This window comes from Anser anser (assembly GCF_964211835.1).
Source record: "Anser anser genome assembly, chromosome: 4".
NCBI classification, from domain to species: Eukaryota; Metazoa; Chordata; class Aves; order Anseriformes; family Anatidae; genus Anser; species Anser anser.
Window position 1 is genome coordinate 29875877 of NC_139724.1, and position 21712 is coordinate 29897588.

A 21712-nucleotide genomic window follows, 5' to 3' on the forward strand; every position below is an offset into this window, starting at 1 on the left:
TAAATTGCAACCTGCTATGCCTGAATACAGGTCTAATCCTTTGTTTGCCTGAAGTGTATCCTCCCAGAAATACATTTATACCTGAGTTAAAGATACAAATAAATGGAAACTCCCTTATTTCTCTTGGTAATTTGCTTTACTAACTAATAATTTTCACTGCGCTAGAATTACATTCAGTTTCCATTTTGAATTCTGTTCTTCCTTCAGTTTCCTCCTTTGAATTTCATTTTTTTTCTCATAAATTAATGACAAATTAAGTATTCTTGCCCTGTGAATGTACAATTACTAAATATTGATTAATTTCTCATGATAAGTTTCTCATGATAAGACAGTTACCGTAGGACTTGGAGGGTCTTTTTTGGCCTGTAGATTGTAATTGGTTTGGGTAAGGTTTTCTTAAAAAAAAAAAAAAAAAAAAAAAAAAAAAGGGAAAAGTTATTTGCAGAATGTATTATATATTTCTTTAATGCTCTAGATAAAGAGATATGTACTTCCTAAGTTTTTTGTTCTACATCCAGTCACCCCTTCTCATATTTTTCCATTCATATCAGCAGCAGAAATTTATGTTCATATGCTTACCTACCATAAGCCCTATATCCAACAGGTCTCCTTTACAAATCCTGCTTCTTCCCACCTCTCTCTGTCCCTCAAGTAGTCTTCATTGCTTTTCCCTGGATGTCTAAGTTTTTATTTGTCTATGTCAAAATATAATTTATTTTAGAAATGTACTTTACAGAGTAATCCAGGCTACTTTGTGGAACTCCATTATTTATCATAACAAACAAATCATAGACTTATTGTAAAATTACTTCATATTTCTTTACAAGTCATTGATGAAAATCGTTAAGATGAGACTCACTGCCTATTGCAGCAGTCTTCTTCAATAGTAATTAATAATTTGACACTAAAAATTACTTTTTTAGATCAATCAATTTGGCAATTTTAAATTAAATTGATATGTACATTGCTACCATTGTATAACTCTAATATTTAATCAGAACATTGTGTGGTTACAAATTAGATGTTTAGCAAAATTCTGTTTTACATCTGTATTAATTTTTATGTTACCAAACTTATAATTGCATCAAAGAATAATAATAATGTTTGTTTGACAAGATCTGGTTTCCATTAGAACACACTAGCTAGCCTATAAATATATTCTCATCCTTTAATTTTTGACATAATTGAATTCTGTGTGAGCATTGTCTATTCTTTTGCCTGGAACATATACCCTGCTCTAACTAGGCTTCATCTACCTGAGTCATTAAGTTTCAGAGAGATTGGAAGAGGCAATGCAGGCATATGTATTAGTACTCTGCTTGAACTTTCTAATATATTTCAAAATTTGTTCAATATTAATAGCAGTAGGCCAAACACCTCCTGAAGACGATTTTAGGTGGTATTTTGATATTCTTCATTTGAACCTGGTTATTTTAAGTATTTGTCTTGAGTATACATAATTTGCCCTCTTTTGTGGCTTTGTAAGGTAAAAAGTATTTAATCAGCCTTCTGTTTTCAATTATCATCCTGAAAATACTAGATTAAAACATTTATAGAATAATATTGTCGAGAACATTAAAAAAAAATCTGCTTCATATCAGTACAGCTTAAACCCTGAGTAGTTCTGGAATCAGGATGCTTTTCTTCTAGCTCTGGCAGCCATTTGTAATTATTAACCAGCATCTTTGCTGCTGCATTGATGTAAAGGAATATCAAGCTGCTGGAACAACTGATAGAATAAAAATAGGATGTTAAATGTAACTAAGGCCAATTCCTTTTCTTAAGGTTGTCTATTTCTTTCCTATTGTAAATGGGATCTTTATTCCGATACTGCAGCATCTAGGCATTAACTGATAAAGGTGGCTTTTCATTTTCTAGCTTGCAGTATATGCAGATGCACTTTAAGAAAGTCTTTTATTTTCTGACAATTGTTTTTTTTTTTTTTTTTTTTAAGCTATATTCAGGTGGTGTTAGGAACAATAGAATATGTTAGCTGAGTAGGGAATATAATGGACAGCTAACGTATAAATATACCGTTTATGAGCTTGGAAAGAGATAGGAGGGAAAAAATAGCATGGAGATAATTAATGGAATTAGTGGAATAGAGAATATAAATTTAATCTAGAGATCTAAAGAAGAAAATTTGACAGTACAGAAATAAAAGAAAAAGAAAAAATATTGATAGTCCAAGACAAGGGAATATTTGCAAGGGTGACTCAGGTACTTAAAATTCTTATCTTCAATCCCTACAAAATACTTTGAAGTAAAATAACTGTAAAAATACTTTTCTTTTTTTTTTTTTTATTTCTCCTAGACTTGGACAGATACATCAGTTTGGCTTAGATTTCTTCTCCATTTCATCTTACCATAATCCTATTAAACTAGAGTCATTGATGATGAAATTGTTCTGTTCCCTTTAAAGCTTAATTATTTTTTAAACAATTTTTGTGTGTTGTTGTCTTATTTTGTTTGTTGCAATATTTTAATTTCTCTTGATGTTTTCTAAAATCTTCTTTTCCAAAACACAGTTTAGCTTGCCACTGGTTAATGTCTCCTTAAGCTTTACTATAAATTTTACTGAGAAAAACACATGCAGCTTGAGAAAGCTATCATGATATAAAGGTGTCAAGTAATGTTTTTAAGGCATTTTCAGTAATTTGACATTACTTGATGATGCTTTAATATTTATGAGGTTTTACTCTTGGTTACTCAGTTTGCCCCCTATGACATCATCATATATCACAAAGCAACTGCAAATTCTTTCACCTAGTCACACAACAATATAAAAATTACCTGCCTCATGAGTCTTGGGGCTACATTTATAAAATAATACATCTTTTCCATGCCATTAAATAGATCTATTTCTATCACAGTACCTTTTTTACGTAATGTTATAGTCCTAACACCTAGCAAGAGATTATGTGATCTGCATACTACTGTCTTGACAGGTTTATGGCCATCATAAGCCACCAGGCATCTCTACTGACTTGAGAATGAGACTAAAAGCCTTTTGACTGTGATTTATGGCTTAAATTTTCTCTGAAAGGCTTTATGCAACTTTAATAGAATCTTCCTGTCACATATTATACTGAATGATACCTATTCACTTAATTTCCTCAGAGATAATTTATGCTGGCATTTTATTTTATGGCAGTGCTAAACAAGTTTATACTTGTTGACAGCATCATAGACAAAGACTTTATTTCAAACTTCCAAGTACGGGGCAGAATTTGAGCTCATGAGCCATTTTTTCTTCCTACCAGTGTGGTCTGTATTGAGTTAATATGCTACAGGAAAGGAATTCAGCATGATTCATTATAAAGATTTATAGAAAATAAATTAGAGAACGATAAGCTAAAAATGAAGACAAGCAACAGATTTATTCCAGCAGTACCAATTCATATCATTTGGTTTACTGAAAGATTTGAATAGTATTTTTTTTAAGTATGTGTATCAAAATTGACTCAGGTGTATGAGTGAAGAAATGTTTTGTCTTATATGGTTATTCATTCTGAAATTACATATAACAGCTGAATGTCAAAAGTCTCTGACAAAACTTCTGACTTATCCCTACTTCATTTAGTAAAAGAAACGGGGGAAAAAAAAAAAAAAGATTTTTCTAGTCATGGTTTCCATCCAAAGTGGGTAAGAATCTGTACTGCTGTTAAATTCTGGTGAAGAATTTCATAAAGTACTAAGGACAAAGTTTACTGAAAAATGCACAATCAATTACTATTTAGCCAATTGAGAAAATGGATAACAAGGACGAAGCGTACGCTTTCAGATTTTATGTTAGCTACTCATAATCAGAGGCTAGGACTGAGCATAAAAGCATAGAATAGCTATGAAGAGGGTGTTTTAGACCATGAAGAGGGTGTTTTATGGAGAAGTATGCTTTATTTTTTATTATTTTTTTTTCTCTCACTAAAACATGGATTCTCCCCTGTTCTGCACAAGGTGGGGAGAGAGAGATATATTGCAGCATTCTTTCCAGATGCCTTCATGAAAGGGCTGTAAATGAATAGTGCAATAAAATAGTTACTTCAATAAGGTAAATAAGAATAAAGAATAAAATAAGAATAAAAATAGGAATATATGTAGACTGAGTGAATTTAACATCCCTATAAATGCAGGGCACCCAGCATTCATCTAGCATCAGATGGATCCCAGATGGATTTCCCAGAGCACACTGCACAGAACTCATACTGTGTTGGCTTTTATCTTGCATAACAAACAAAAGCAAATATCTTCACCTGACAAGCTGAAAAGTTATCTCTGTCATAACACCCACCAGTGTGCTTTGCAGGGCACTACAGCATACTGCTTTACAGCTGCTGCTCATGCTAACACATGAGCTTCACAAGCACTTAAGTACAAGGTCCAACAGAGAAGCTATAGCCTGTTCAAGGTCACTAACTCTTGCAAAGTTGCAAACACATCCCATATTATTTAATAATTGTATGTTGTTTGAGTAGTTTTCTTTTAATAAATGAGGGAAATAGGGCACAAAAGGAGGTATTGGTGCTCCATCTTAAAATGAGAAAATTTTACTGAGATCTGTCAACAACTATGTATTTTTAAATTTGGGGACATAAATATGTGTAAGCATTGAGTATAGGATGTGACTGAAGGTGCTAATTTTGGTTTAAACTAAATGAATGCTAAACAATATGTTTCTTAACATACTTTCCATCTACAGATCTACCTGGTCCAAGTCTTTTGTCTAAAGCCTGGAGATCTTTCTTGAATATAAGTTATAGGACTGATTAGAAACTATGTGAGGTTTCTTGACCTGTATTAAATGAGGTGATGGTAGTCATTAATGATTTTATATTGCACTCTTAAATAATGTCTCATTTTTCTTCCAGCTGATCTGTTATTTTTAAAATGAGTAAGTGTGAGGCTAAGCACTCCTTTTATCCTCTTTAACTGTTGTTTCTTTTTTATAATATAGCTCAGAACCATATATATCATTTTGTGTTAACACACATTAATGTGTTCTGTATTTAACATCTTAAATCATTTAATTCGATGCTGTGTAGTTCCACACCATTGAATAGTTGTAATTACTTTTTATTTTCTTTCCTATGTCACCTCTAGAAAAAAAAAAAAAAGACAAAAAGTAGTTTATGGCTAAATTTACAGGACCTCAAGTGCAGTAAATTACATGGTTCTTTCCTCACAATGTGAAGAGAAAACTAATTTTAATGAAAACCTTCCAGGTTTCCTTGGGGAAATTAATTTACTTTTTTTTTTTTTTTTTCCCCCCAGAACAAGACTATATAAGATTGCATAGACAAAAAAATAACTGTCATCTGAATATAGAGAAATACAGAAATGCTGGCATACAGAGAATAAGGACACCTCTAGAGCTCTGGGTTCATGTCTGGGTGCCCCAGTGCAAGAGAAGCGTGGGGAGAGATTGAGAGAACTGAAATTGTTTCTGCTAGAGAAGAGAGAGACCATGGGTGATCTTATCCATGTGTATAAATTCCTGATGGGGGGAGTCTCTTCTTTACTGGGGAGCCAGTTTCCTCTCTGTGATATCTATTGGAAGGATAAGAGGCACTGTGCACAAACTGAAAGACAGAGAATTCCATTTAAACATGAGAAAAAATATTTATTTATTAAGGGTGATGAAATACTGGCACAGGTTCCCCAGAGAGGTGGTGGAGTCTCCATCCTTGGAGATACTCAAAACCTAACTACATATTTTCTTCAGCAATCTGCTGTAGTTGACCCTGGACAAGAGGAACTCTCTGGGTCCCTTACAATCTCAGCTATTGTGTGATGATTCCCTAATTCTATAAACACTTAAGATAAGTCAAGGGAATAATATGTGCTCAATTCATACAGCAGTGGTAAAACTTGCAAGTAGAGCTTTCTCATTCCTTCCTCAACTCTTTCCTCTCCGTTTCTTTCCTCCTGCCATATGTCAAACTGTCAGATTTAACATTTGGGCAAAGGAGAATGAATGTTAGCACCTTAGTATTCCCTCTTTGAAGCTGTCAGCTTTTATACATAATAAAAGCATATGCATGCATGGTGTCACAAAGAAGGTGCCATATGTAGTTGGTGGGAAGAATACTAATGTTTTGTGCTGTTAGCACAGGTCTAAATTTGAGAGCCATACTAGTTAGTTAGCAATTTAGTCACCATGAAGTTTCAACACAGTTGGATATCTAGAGCATGCATACTCAGCAGTGTAGTCAAGACTTCATTCAAAGCTATTCTCTTCTGAAAGTAACAGCCTGGAATGAGAAGAGAAAATATAAAAGCAGGTGATTGAGAAATAAATTTAAAATACGTTGATTCCTTTTTGACTTTAGCAGCAATTCAACAGAAATTCTGCCTCCTGATACAAAGGGGTACTACTCAGCCTGGGTAAGTGACAAGATGGCACACTGCATTAATCTTGGATTTTGGCAATTTATTGGATCGTAGTGGTTCAAATATTAAAGGCAAGGATGACATTTGAAAATAGTATGCCCACAGCACTATTAGGTGAGAACTAAGCCGTTTTCAAGATAATAAACAGAACACAGACTGAGCATATCTGAATGAGCTGTACTTCTGTTCTATGGTGGGAAAGTGAAAATTTTTATTCCAGCACTCTATCACTTCATTGCTGCTTTTTACTTATATAGGGCTCTCTCATTTGTACACTTCAAAGCACTGAAGTTAAAAAGCAATCACCACCCTCATTATATTAAGGGATAATTGAGTGACACTGTGTCTAAGGTAATATAACAAGGTAGCTCTTTTGAGAGAATTAATGAAATAAAATCAGCAGACAATTAAAAAAGTAGTAGAAGAGAGAAAAAAAGGAAAAAAGCCTAATGGCTGTAACCCAAAGCTCTGAATCATGAGCTTGTCAGAAAGTAGACTGATGCTTTCTCCAAGGGCCTCTCTATATATTTGATGATCTATCTCTTCTGGCAGAGCACAAGAACAAGAGAAATGCTGCACTGTACAAGGCAAAAAGCCCATCTAGGCTACAGTCCTGTCTGCAGCAGTGCCCAGTGAAAGATGCTTGGGAAAATCATAGTATTTGGGTCTTTTCAGGAATAATGGTTCTTCTTGCTTGTAGTCTCAAGCTTGAGCACCCAACATTGTTTTTAATAATGTCTCTTCCATTACTTCTTCCAAAGTTTTTCTTTCAATGTTCATTAATATTTTTAGCTTTTGCAACACTGTTTCAGCAAATATCACAATTTCATTATCTAATATGTGACATGTTCTCTGTGTTGTATTTCTTTCCTTTAAATTTTTCTCTGTTTCTTAAGATCACTGTATTACAGAACACCTGTTGTTCAGCGGTGGCATTTCAAACAATTTACGACATGCTGAACTCTAAATATTTTAAATTTGCAGTTATGCTTTAATCCTTTGTATTCTCTCCAGGCAGAAAGAGTATGAGTAGTAAATTAGCATAATTAGTTTTCATTGATCTCAAAGGTCTAAAATCCAAACATTATATAAGGTGGTCAACTACATCTTAATTTTTCGTAGAAAAAAAAACAACTTAAACACATAGTTGCCATACCTTCTTATAGTTTCCATTGTGGTCTTCCAAAGATAATGTCAAACATCATACATCATGTCATCTTCAGTGGCATAGCTGTATTACAGCAATACAGAACAATATCTTGTATGCGTTTTTCATGTTCCTCTCATAACTATGTTCTGAAATAAATCTCTTCAAAGTTCTGTTGTACTTAAAGGAAACGATGAAAATGACATCACCTCTAATAAATATACATATTAATATAGATAATAACACATATACATATATGTTTATGAAACGTAACTATTGATTAAAGGCTAATGGAGATAACTTGGTCGTGGTGGGGTTTACTTTAACCCCAATAGCTATGTTGGTAAATCACAACTTTATCACATGACATAGGAAACTTTATTTAATCTTATTGTTAATTCACTGTTTCCATTGAATTACCTGTACATGTATTTTAGTGAATCAGAGGTTAAATCGTCCTAATTATGTCCGAATTGTTATATCTTTTATGCTGTTTTTTTCTTGTTCATTTATTTTTTCTATTCTTTCTCTCTTACATGCTGCAGTTGCAAATATATTGTGGCGAGAGCAAGGTACTAATATAAATGTTTTCTTCATATTTTTGTATATTATAATGAAATGCTCATCTATTGTTCCTTGTTTGTTTTGTTATTTTCTCATAGTCTACAGTTACAGTACAATACAGTGCAATATTTGAGGGATTTGGTTTAAAGAAAAAATGTAGTGGAAAATAATCCTTTAAACGTGGGTGCCTTTATGAACTGTTTTTTCATTTGGAGAAGGAGGAGAAAATAAACTGATCAAAAATTTTAGACAGTTACTCAAAGGAATAGAACAAGAAACTCAGACTTAAAATGCACGCCTTTGTTTGCTGACATGATAAAGCTTCCCACCAATCAGCTTATATGCTGTTGATCTTGTCTGAATCATTCTTACTTGTGAAAATTATAATCTTAAACAGTTTAGTTAAAATAGAGTTTCCTGTTTCTCAGCAAGACAAAATGTTTTCTTCTTTACATACTCAGGAGGGGTTTTTGAATGTTGGGGTAGGGAATGGAGGTTTGTGATTTGCTTTGTGATAGACTGAAGAATAAATATAAATACAGACAGTATCAGATGTTAATAGCATGGAAAGTATCTTTTACTAGGGAAAATAGGTATTTTCATATACATACAAGATAATCTTTTCATAAATCATACTGCAGAAAAAGTGTCATCATGGAGAAATATCAAAATATCACAGAAAATAAGTGTTGTTGTGAGCTCTCATCTCTTTGCTCTAAGTATCTGGATCCTAAGTTAAAGTTTTAATTTAGGAATTTATATATTTCAGGAATAGGAAATGTTTCAAGTATATTCTTTGGAATATTGGTAATATTATACATGGCTCAGGTTTTGCTGTGAATTCATGCTGCAAATGATATTTCTAGGTGTTTCTTAAATGAATATTTTAATTTAATTTAAGAATTCAAAAATTTGTATTTCATTTGCCTAATTACATACTAGACTGGCATTTATCAATGCGTTTACAAATATGAACTAGGCTGTTGGTTTTATATATACATTTATATATATATATTCCTATTTTATCAGTTCCTCAGCTGGTATAAACAATCATTTGCCTGATTACAGTAGAGTTCAACTATGATCCTCCTGCCCTGTTGGCCTTGCAGAGTATAAATGATGTGTTCAGAGTTTCATACAACGTCACTGTTAAAAGTTAAACTGATAAACAGATGCTTATCTCAAAGTTTTCAAATGCGTGGTAAGCTCTCTGCTTATTGGGAAGGTGTCCATCAAAGTATTCCCTTGTGTTTTATCTTGAACAAAACTGGAAAAGAGTGTGTAAGAAAAGATTTTGAAGGTACTTTAGAATGTAATACAATAATATAATGTATACACAAGCATAAATATATCACTGTACATTTGGGAAACAAACCCAAACCCACCATCATTTCATTTTTCCAAAATGGTGTTAGCCAGTTTTAAACATAGAATCACATTTGTCTAAATGCAGTGAATATATTTAAAGTTGTTGTTGTTGCTTCTGGCAGAGAAACTGTATTATAAAAGTACTGTTTTATGTTGGGGGAGGCAGGGAGAGGAGAGAGGGCTGCAAAATTACATCAGATGTCCTTAGAGGAACAGCTCCTGTATTTGTAAAGAAGGGGCTTGCCTAAGTGATTAGATATTTATGTAGATACTTGTAGATGAATGCTCAAAGGAAGAGATTTGGGGTCATAAGCATGGGGATTATGTCACTGGATCCACAGGTAAGGTTCCTTATGTGAACTGGCTGCTCTGACTCAGGAGAAAGGGCATTTCTTACTGTGTCTCCTTCACTGACTTTGAAGAACATTTTGGTGAACATTACTATCTGGACACCAGGAATACAGTCATAAAACTTTGTGTTGTGCTGCTATGCACAAATATTATCTGTAAATTAGCAAGCCTGCTTTGGAATATTGGCAACTGAGGGGGACATGTTAGGAGTCAATTTATTAAATGACTGTATCGCTTCAGACTATCGGCTGATTTACTTCCTCACATTCTGGTATTACTTATTCTGATAATAACTATAATACACTTTAGGGCAGTGGGTCCAGGGAGAAGGGAAGACCTTGTTTCGTCCCAACCAGATATACATATTTATTTTTCACTAAGATACAGTAAGTTAGTTGCTCAGCTATCTGTGATGATCACTAGAAGGGGCAGCTTAACTTCAGACTTGTCTACAAGTTCCAGCAGTTCTTACAGGACACAATGTCAGGCACTTTCTAAGGAAAGAACTTGGCATGTTATCTTATACAGGCTATTTGCTTTACCTGCAAAGGCGTACAAAAGTATCCCATTAGCTAGTTTGAACATATTGCAAAATATTCCCTATGCCCTTGATATCCTATTAATAGATATATGTGATAGAAAGCTAGGAAAACCCTGCATGGAGACTGTTCTTTCCTTCTTTTTAGGACAAATTGACCAGAAGCAGGAATGATTCTAGGAGATTTCTCAAAGATAAATTAACTTGCTGTTTCTGGGCATTGCCTTGCAGCCTTATGCATCTTACAGCCTTTTAAATGACCTTATTACCTGTGTCATTCCTAATGTAGACTGTGAATTTGTATGTATTTACATACATACAAACACCTATGTACATAGGTACATATGTGCACAAACCCACACTTTTTTCCGCCCTAATGTTCACTAAATTCCTTCGGAATTTAGAATAAGCAGAGTTCAGGCTCAAGTTTATATTTCCTGGGTTTTATTCCTGTGATCATACGCCAAATGTTGTTATGTCAAGTGCAAGCTTAGGTTCTGTACACAGGAGACATCTACTTTTTTTATCATTGTAGCCCACAGTTTATTTGTTAGAGTTTATTATAATAATTTTATAAGTAAGGTGATTTTCCTCTTCATAAAATTCTACGAAGATAACTAGTCATTCATCATAGCAAATCAACAACTGTCTTAAGTAGTGCATAGCAAACTTGGAAAGATGTTCTTATTAATGGTCATAAGCATGACCTGGTTCCCACCTTCTCCACAAAACATTATGTCATGCCTCTCATTCAGCAACATTGCCAGAGGATTGAATAGTTCTATGAATATTTGTGTCATTTCAAGTTTGGACTGAATTTCTGTCCAGCTCTGGCTTTCCAATAAAATTCAAGAGAAAATATTTCCTTTTTGGACTAAAAGAACTGTCACATATAGCAAGGATTTATAACAAAGACTTTGAACTTCTCTTTCAATGCGATACAGAAATTATTTTAACTCTTCCATCCCTCAGGAAAAGAAAAATAAGAATACACGAAGAATATATATTCATTTTATTTCAGTGTAAATTATTTCATGAGAAGACTTTCATTACTGCAGCTGTCAAACTATAGATTATATTTCTAGATCTATATTCATAAAGACAATGTCTTACCAATGGAGAAAACTGTGAAATTCTGAATAAGAGCTTTGTTTTAGTTTTACAACAGAAGATCCCATAGGATTGGTTGTATTAGTATAATACACATTAACAAACTGATCTTATACGAGTAATATGATGAGGGTTTTACTTCAATACGAGGATTTTCTTTCTTGTGATTATTTAAATTTGTACATTTCAATGTGTTTTTTTTTCCCTAAGGTCTGGGAATTGGGAACATGTTTTATGTTTTTTATGAAGATGGAATCAAAGTAATACAACCAGTGGAATGTGAATTTCAGAGGCATATTAAGCCTAGTGAAAAACTCCTCGGTTTTCAGGCAAGTTGTTTTTTTGTTTTTAATTTATTTACAGTATTTTCTCAATTATAGTTTTAATTAAGAAATGCTAGTTTAGTGTTATCAGCTTGATAAATTCAGATATGCCTTCTCAGTTAATGTATAACTTATAATTGTATACTCAAAATTTGTTGTCTTGTCTTTGATCAAATTCAAACTTTCAGTCTTAGTTGTAGATTGAATTTATCTCCTCTGCTTTTCTTACTCTTCCTTTTTGTCCTTCTCTCCCTCTTTTTTCTCCCATTCCTTTCCTTTAACAGTTCTGTATCTTCTCTTTTTTTTTTCCTTTTTATTACCTGCTTTTTTTTTTTTATGCAGTTAGGTGCATCTCTATTACTCAAGGATTAACACTCTCTTTATTAAATATAGTATCTGAATTAATCATTTTAACGGTTTGTTTTTCTCCACTGGATATTTGTTTATATCATTCTACCATGGATTTTGTTTGTCTGTATTAAACTGTCAGTTGTCATGAGGCAAATCCTTATCCTGATAAACAACCTTAGAGCTCCACTAAATTAGTAGAGATGATCAATGCTTTGACTCCAACTTACAGTTCGTATAAATAGTTTCAATAACATTATTGTCAATGGATTTATAGCGGCTTTCACCAAATCCTGTGCATTTATGAAGTAGCTTTTACGTGTATCACTACAAAAAACAGTAGTGCATTCTCCACTTCCATTTGTTCTTCCGTTGTTTTTCCTTTACTGCTAATCAAATCGCTAGCTGACATGATGCATGTTCTCACAGGAACACTTGGTACTAGTCACTACATTGACTTGTTCTATATGATCTATTAGCTTTCAAAAATAATAGCTTTTTCTCATTATTTGGATTTGAATGAGTGACCTTGAAATGAGAACCCATGTGTAATAACCCATGAGCCGTACAGTTTGTTTTTTCCCTAATACCTTAAGCACAGCAGAACAGCACAAAGTAACAGCAGAACTGTCTCATTGGAATTTGCCTCTTCAATTTACATTATTGATGTCAAAGGCTGCTGTACTCAACAGCAAGATTTATTTTAGTGTGAATAATTATGCTTTGAACAGCTAATCATACCTTGATTTGTGCAGCTTAAGTGAAATTATGTTGACACAGCCAAAAATAAGCCAAAGAGCTTTTTTATGGCTGTTTAATTCAAAAGCTGATTATTTAAGAAGTCTGTTAAAATTTTATCGGTCTAAAGTGCAGGCTAGATTTTAAGTGTATTTTTATTGAAATGTGGTAATAATCAGGATGGATAAGTCAGACTTAATTCCTTTTTGTTGCCTTCAAACATAAATTAGCATAATAAATAACCCCCCCAACCATCCCTAAAAAAGAAACCAGGAAAGCAGACTACTTGACAGCTTTCATTTTTAAGTAGATATAGACTTGTGCTTCTTCGGGTATCTCTGGTTTGTGGGTAGCTGTGGTAAAATATATAGCCAGAAATTAAGCTTTGTACTTGCATGCATGTCATTTTGCCCATTAAATTCAACAATATTTCTGTTTTCTAACACCAAAAACTTCTTTCTTCACTTATAATAGAAATTAATAAATCTTTATTCTTGCAAGAAGGAAAAAAAAGATGAAATGTGAATTTAAAAGAATTTCTTGCATATACTGCTAATACTATTACTAACAGTAATACATATAATAGTACATAATTGAAAACAAAACAAAATAAAACAAAAAACTCGTGGAGCTTTAGATAACTGTTGCCTCCTTTGCAGAATGTCTTATCTTCCTCTTTGGAAAAATCGTTTTCTCTAAATAATGATAACAAAATGGCTTAGTTCTATCCCAGGGTCAAATTTTTACCTAGCTCAGTATGTGATTGTTTAATGTAAGAGCTAGTGTTGTAAATTGTTTGCTATTAATTCTCTTCAACTGTCATATAACTGCTAATCAGAGATATTGCTGTATTGCATATTTTTAGGTTGCTTTATATAGCCTTTCAAATCTATGGTGGCTATTGCTAAGAGAATCTGTGTCACTTAGCTCTTAATATATACCTATAGGAAATCATTTCGTGCTTGCTTAAAACTCTTCCATTTCTTTACACTTTTCTCAATTAGCTGTTCAAATGATTAGTAAAACCCCAGTAGACCTGTTTCATTGTCAAATATTTGTTAAAGTGTAGAAACATTTCTAAATTCTGCAGTGCAGTTTAGGTACTAGAAGTGAAATACACATGATACTGCAATGTTCCTCTCTGGCTTTCCTGTTTACTTGTCAGCAAAATAGAATTACCTGTATCTGAGCTTTTGTAAAAGAATGAACTCTGGTGTTTCTACATGGCATTGCATTGTGTTGTGAATGAGTGGTGCAGTATTTACACGTGCTTATTTAGCTATGCTAATTTTGCTAAAGGTAAATACAATTTCTCAGTAACGATATACTTGAGAACTCTTATCTAAATATTTAATTGCCTCTTATGCAACTGAGTGTCAATACAGTGAAGCACTTTAGTGTGTGCCTAACAAGGGAATCAATTAGACTTTTATTGTGTTTAAAGTGAATGAAAAGATGTAGTGCTTTACTGGATCATCTTGGTTCACAGGAAGTTATAAAGAGCTTCCTCCACTCCTTCTCACAATCATTTGAATTACTGGAATATTCTAAGTAAGTACCAAATGAAAGTTGACTTTTATTGGGCTAATATTGACAATTCTGTTTAAACTGTTGTCAAATAGATCCTTATCCATGCTGCAAGTAGTGCTTCTCAGCAGTTAAATGTCTTCTCATTCTGAAGTGTTTGGGGCATATTCCTTGCTAATATGCAACCTGTATTCATATTCTGCAAATTAATATTATCCAAAGACCTTGAATTCTAATTCTTATGCAACAGTGTTTTTATTTTACCCTCCAATTAAAATAATTGGGGGGGGGGGGGTAAGGCAATTAAAAAATGTCTTTGTCGAGATTGATAGAAAAATCATTCTGGGTTCAACATAATTCTGATTCCCTCTTTACTACAAGAACTAACACGTCATGGCCATATTTCAGAATAAAATAGATGTGTGTTTGAATAAACTGAGACTTCTAATAATTGAAGTTGAATGAGTTGAATGTGTGCTAAAGGTGGGAACAGAATGCTTAATTTCATAATAATTTTCAAAATGTGACTATGCGCCAGAGCAAAGTTTCCACAGGATGTGAACTTGAGACACGGTAGTTAGTCCACAGAAATTTCTTTTGTTTACATATTTACACTCTTGTGACACAGGAAGTATAGTAAGTGCAAAATTGTTGAGGAAAAAAAATGAAAAAGGTCCACAGTGATTTTCACTATTGAATAACAAGTATGTTCATCATATACAACTTCCTGTTGTAAGATGGAATAGGTGATATATAAATTCAAACCTGGACACATACACTCCTGTAAATGCTTGATGTCATCTTACTATTAGCTGATTAAAGCATAGGTGGAGTTTTCCTTATACTGCTTAAAGAGATTTACTCAAATTATTGTTAAAACACTGAGGACTCTTGCACAAGTCTAAATTTATAAACAAGGAGTTTACACGCACAAATCTGTAACCACGTGTTTTCTCCTGAGAATTTTGCCCCAGTCTAGTTTGAAAAACTTTCTGTAAGTACTTATTTTCCTCCATTTGCTGACATGATGTAGGGTGAGGCACTTTTTGATTAAAAATCTGGGAAAAAAGCAATGGAATAAGTTAATATTCTATCAGATGTTAGCTTTTTCAGAGAATGAATTAGGAGAAAGTAAATTGCTCATATTTTAATTAGAAGAAGAAAATGGTGGTTTTATTCTTATATTTTAAGGAGAAATTATTTTAACCAATTACCCAACCTCTGGGGAAATTAATATAGAGACTTAGAATTATTGCTTCGAATGTAAAGGAAATCTGAACTGTCTAATCAGATAACTGTTAACTTTTAAAAAGTAAGATTTTGGTTCCATTGATTGAAGGTATTTCTGGAGCTTGTAGATAAGTGTGGGCTTGAATAAGAAGGGAAACAACTGCATAAACCCGTTGGTGCTGGGAAAAAGTCTATTTTGGATATGAGAATTTGGGTGCATATTTTTTACTGTTGCTTTGGAGAAACACTTTTTTTTTTTTTTAAAGTTTTGGAGCAAAGTGAGAGTTTGCATTGTGTTACAGGAATTTATAACAAAAGCAATATTCTAAAATGAGTGAATTGAATTTGTATGTGTAAATTTATATTTTACTTTCTCTTTCTATTTTTTACTTTTGATCTAAGAAAGTATTGTGCTTTCTTCTTGTTGTATTTGAAGTGGAAAATAAGGATTGAGTTTTATGAATTATCCATATATTAAGAATCATGCCCTGTAGTTTATAATTCAAATAAAATATGTGTACGCATACATCTATATACATATATATATGTAGTTTAGGTATGTATCTTTTACATTGAGAGAATATTTGGAAATACATTTCAATCAGTGTTTTAAACTCAGAGTCAGGAAAATAGCTCTGTTCTGGTATACCTCCACAGTGGGAGGTATGATTAATCATTTACACTAATCTACGTGATGCCATGTGAGAGAAACCTGAACTCCTTCAGCGGGAGTTGGTGCTATTTTTACATGGTATGTTGAATGTGCCTTTGTAGAATCACAGCACCAAAAAATGAAGAAAACTATGGTGAGTTTCTAAGAGAGATGACTGAAAGGACTGAAAAGGACACAGGATACACATTTAAAGATATAAACATTTAAGAATGCATTACTTGAAGTAATTGTTCGCTGAGGACACAACAGGAGTGTGTAGAACAGTCTAAATGTAGTTATCTGTTTAGATAAAGCATGGAACTAAGACAAGGCATATTTAGAATAAATATAAAGCACAATTTGAGATCAGTGAAACAACCTTCCAATTGAAGTGACAGTTGCACGGAAGGCAAATGACAGTAGATCTGATGATTGCACATAATATTAGAAACATACTTGTTTATGTTGACACTTCACTTTATGCAATGAAAAGCTTTTAGCCATGTTTAAGAAAAAAAGTTTGCTTTGTCACTACGCTTATCATTCTTTAAAAACAGATTTTAAACCTCTCTAGAGAGTGCATGGCTTTTTTAGCAGTGTAAGATAAATCTTACTCTTTATATGTCTAAGATCTGCTGAAGGTCCTGATTATGTGCCATCCCATGGAACCTGAGTTTAGTAACTTTTCCTTATGAATGTGATTTCTGAAAAACCTTCCCTTTGTTGAGGTTTAAGAACCACATAGGAACAAGCAGGGGCTATTGATCTTCTGTAAAGAAACTCCTTCAGTTAGAGCTCAAAATTGATTTATTTCTTATTTTGACATATAAAGATTGAGTGTATTTTCTCTAATGTACAGAGGCACAGCAGGCAAAGAATGTTGATGAAACAGAAAAGTTAGCATTGAAATGCATCATCTACTTCTTGAAAACATTGTTTAGTACTGGATATGCAGTCATTGGTCACAGCCAACATAGGGAAAAGTCCCTTTTCACAAGGGAAATGTCCCGTTCAAACAACTTTCATGACAAGGCTAGCCACCTAGTTGACCAAAGGAAGCCAGCTGATGTAATCGTTTTGGATTTTAGCAAAGCTTTCAATAACATTTCTCACAGTATCTTTCTGGACAAAATGTCCACCACACAGCTAGACAAATATATAGTACAATGGCTGAACAATTGGCAGATGGGTCAAGCTCAAAGGGTTATAGTAAATGTGGTTATAACAGGCTCTGATGGATTCTGCACCTGGAAAGGGACAATTGTGGATATACATGTGCAGAATTAGGGATGAGAGGATGGAGAGGAGCCCCGCAGAAACGGATCTGGGGGTTTTGGTTGATGGCACATTGAATATGAGTCAGCAGTGTGCCCTGGCAGCCAAAAGGGCCAGCCGTACCCTGGGATGCATCAAGCACAGCATTGCTAGCCAGTCAAGAGAAGTGATTGTCCCTCTCTTCTCTGCACTGGTGCAGCTTCACCTCAAGCACTCTATGCAGTTTTGGGCACCACAGTATAAGAAGGACATAAAAGTATCTGAGAGCATCCAAAGGAGGGCTGAGAAGACAGAGAGATTCTAGAGGGGAGAATGTCTGAAGAGCGGCTGAAGTCCCTTGGTTTGTTCAGCCCAGAGCAGAGCAGACTGAGGGGAGGCCTCATGGCGGCCTGCAGCTCCCTCACGAGGGGAGCCAAGGGGCAGGTGCTGAGCTCTGCTGTCTGGGGACAGCGACAGGACCTGAGGGAACGGCATGGAGCTGGGACAGGGGAGGGTCAGGCTGGGTGTGAGGAAAAGGTTCTTCACTAAGAGGGTGGTTGGGGACAAGGACAGGCTCCCCACGGAAGCGGTCACAACAGCAAGCCTGTTGAAGTTCAAGAAGTGTTTGGAAGATGCTCTCAGACACATGGTCTGTTTTTTTGGGTGGTCCTGTGTGGAACCAGGAGTTGGACTCCATGATCCAGAGAAGTTGTGTATGCCTCATCCCCAGAAGTGTTTAAAGCCAGGTTGGATGGGTCTTTGAGTAACCTGATCCAGTGGGAAGTGTCACTGCCCTTGGCAATGGGGTTGGAATTAGATGATCTTTAAGGTCCCTTCCAACCTAAACCATTCTATGATCCTTGTGGGTCCCTTCCAACTCAGGATGTTCTGTGATTCTATGATGTATTGTTCTGTCACAGTATTTTTCCCCTTCATATAAAAGGAGTCTAAAGCTTAAAAACAGAATTATTTTTAAAGATCTCTTCAACTCTTTCTGTTCATTCTACAACGAAGTCATCATCTGCTGACATATCATAATTATTTTCACAGTGACCAGTTATGATGCGTGAGACAGAGCATTTTAAACTAGGAGGAAGTGCAGATAAATGCTAAAAATAAATAATAATTTTAATTTGTTGAAAATTTCCCTTGCAATGAGAAGAAAAATAAAGAGGGAAAAGAAGAATAGGTCAGGAAAACAACAAGAAAAAACCCTCGACACGTGTTGTACCTCTCCATGAAGAATATTTTTCAGCTCTTTGTTTTTACATAGAGTTGATGTCTGTTATAGGAATAAATCATGCTATTTCATTAAGAGAATTTCTAAATATGGTAATGTATTTGTCCAAATATTTTTTAAATTTTGATAAATACAAGACTTTACTAAAAATAAATAGAAACAGAGATATAAATACCTATATATATATGATGAACAGTAATATATTTGTAAATATGAACAGTGAACATAAACTGTGAGAGTTAGTAATTATGGAATATGAAGTATGATTTCACTGAAGTCAACAGGAATTTTTTTTTGTTTTAATTTCATCCTTTTGCAGGGAAAGAAGGACAGAGGGATAAGGAATGATAATTTGAAGCAATTGATTTATATGGGGTTTAACACTTGTGTGATAGGCCTCTGGAACGTCTTAGAGCAAGAGCAAACTTCTGAAGCAATGTATCAGTACTCCACATGACCAGAAAAGCAAATCCCTCTAATTACTGGTGCTTTGTCCCTATAACATGTGGCAACTTGAACCACAGCTCCTCCTCTTCTCTTGCTCTCCAGCTACACAGTCATCTTTCTGATTTCATATTTCTGCATCTTGAAACTGCCTTACTGGTGTATCCTCAGGTGTAAGCCCTGTCTATAACTGCATTTCTTCGCAAGATACTGTGATGATGCAGAAGGGGGAGTTGCAAGCTACTGTACAGTAATGAGATATATTTGTGTGTGTTTTATTTGTTTGTTATTTTTAAAAAGGTCTCTTGCTTACTTTTCTACATGTATTGTTTCAAATGGGTTTCTTTCTCAGGACGTGTGTAGAAAACGCACATCCTTTCTTTGAGGACAGCAATGCTAATGCTGCCTGAATGTATTGAAGTATGTTTTACACTTAGAATGCTTTTGAGTAGCATGGTGCTTACAACATGCAGTTTGGCTAGCCTCAATATATGTCCTAATGTCGATTTATCCTTTTTCCTTCCCTAAATTTTCTGAGATTTGTATTTTACAGTTAAAAAAAGGGGAAGAAAAAATATTGTTATTTTTCTAATTTTTCTTTATCTATTGCATTGTTAGCTGTTCTGATTCTTGCACTTTCTCTGTTTCTTTTGAAATATAGGATGAAGTTTGTCCCAAAGCTGATGGAGATCCTGTTCAGCGGTGTGTATGGGCAACTGCTGTTAATGTAAAAGACAAGTTCATTTACGTGACTCAGCCCACACTCAACAGAGTACTTATCGTTGATGTACAGTCTCAGAAAGTTGTACAGGTATTTCTAATTTTTGAGTTGATGTCTAATTTGATGTCTAAGTTTCTTTCATTATATTTTTGGAAAAAAGATGCCATTAGTTTGAGAGCAAACAGTATCTGGAAAAAAGCTCATTTACATTTAACAACAGTTTGTTTAGTTATTGTTCCTGTAAATAGTCAGTTGGCAGGGACAGAATCAATATGAAAAAATACCTCTTACAAAAGTTAAGTAGCTGAGGAAATGTAGTTCTTTGGAAAATTTCTGAATTGAAGTACTTTTCACTTGAAAATGAAGGTATAGAATAGTATTTTATCATAATGGAATTTAACCATTTTGACAGGAAAGGTCAGGGGGTTAGGTTGGCTACAGAAGGTGGAGGGCTGTTATTCGGTAAACTTTCAGGTAGAGAAATTGCTCTAATTGTGGAAGACACAAGACCATGCTTAGCAAAGATTGGAGGCTGTGGTCTGGAACTTCTCTATTCCTGTCTGCTATGTAGGTAGTACTGTCTGTTTCTCAGCCTCTGAGACATTATTGGAGATACTCTGCTTAGTCAAAATAATTAATTGGCTAAAAGAGAGAAAATGATGCTATGCTACAGAGATTAATTAACTCATATAGTTTGCAGAAGACCTTGTAGTAAAGGCAATGCTAAGATACGTACTAGAGTCTGGAGCAGTACAATTGCCTCAGGAGAGCCTGAGAGTCACAATATAATTCACATGGTCAGTAGTAGCCTTATTGGGATGAAGTAAAAATTGAAGTTTGGTTGCCATTATAGAAATCAAATACTATAGCCAATCTATTCGTGGCTTCTTTCCTCTTACTATCTCTCTCCTTTTTTTCTTTTCTTTCTCCCATTTCTACTGGTATCAATGCATTATAAGTGGTGTCAATGTACTGCGAGGTTAAAGGGGGGTTTACACAAGGACAGGTTTTATTCTGTTGCATTGTCAAAGGTATATGAGAATGCATTTGGCAAATCATAGCTATAAATCCAGCATATTTTAAAATACTTTCTGATCATGAAGATATTATTTAAAGTCTTAAAATATTTATGTTTACAAGGCATATCAAAAAGGCAAAATGTAATTATTTTTGCTGTTTGGTTTCTGCCTAGTGTTCCTACCATATTACACTTTTTTTTTTCCTTTATATTAGATTACATTTCATAGTATAGTCTTCAGTTTTTCAGGCAAGTGTCATTTGAAAAGAAAGATAAGTTATATTTGGTTTTCAGTGATAAAGGCTTTCAGCACAGGAGTGTCAACATTCTTTTGGGGCTTGTGGTTTGTTTTTTTTTGTTGTTGTTTTGTTTTGGCGTTGGTTGGTTGGTTTGGTTTTTGTTTGAGTACATTACAGATCATATAAAATCTTCCTGAAATTTACTTTAAAAGCAGGGCTATGCTTTTTCTGAAATAAAATTATTTCCTGGGCAAAAGCTCTGAAGCTAGTCAAATTGTTAACAACTCTGCTCTGATTCTTTGAAGAAAGAAAACCTGTATGAGAGGTTTTCTGATACAGAGGTTTTGACACCACATTGGATGTTCTGATTCAAATTTTAATCATACAAATTATTACAAACTATACATAACATCTACAGAGTTACTTATAGTATCATCACATCTATCACCAACATGTTTTTTGTTAAATATAACATGGATTTGTATTAGAACTCTAATTTAATTTAAATAA

At 34.1% G+C, this 21712-nt stretch overlaps 1 protein-coding gene across 14 annotated transcripts in view; it reads left to right on the forward strand.

Moving 5' to 3' along the window:
• FSTL5 (follistatin like 5) overlaps nucleotides 1-21712 on the forward strand; it is a 413536-nt gene that overhangs the window by 362816 nt on the left and 29008 nt on the right. For 11 of the 14 annotated variants that reach the window (XM_083834399.1, XM_083834401.1, XM_083834389.1 and 8 more), the window contains 3 exons: nucleotides 8083-8109; nucleotides 11679-11797; nucleotides 19886-20035. In XM_083834399.1, coding sequence (XP_083690525.1) covers nucleotides 8083-8109; nucleotides 11679-11797; nucleotides 19886-20035 — 296 coding nt within the window. The remainder of the gene's footprint in view (nucleotides 1-8082; nucleotides 8110-11678; nucleotides 11798-19885; nucleotides 20036-21712) is intronic. The other 3 variants (XM_083834395.1, XM_083834391.1, XM_083834393.1) reach the window with 1 other exon arrangement.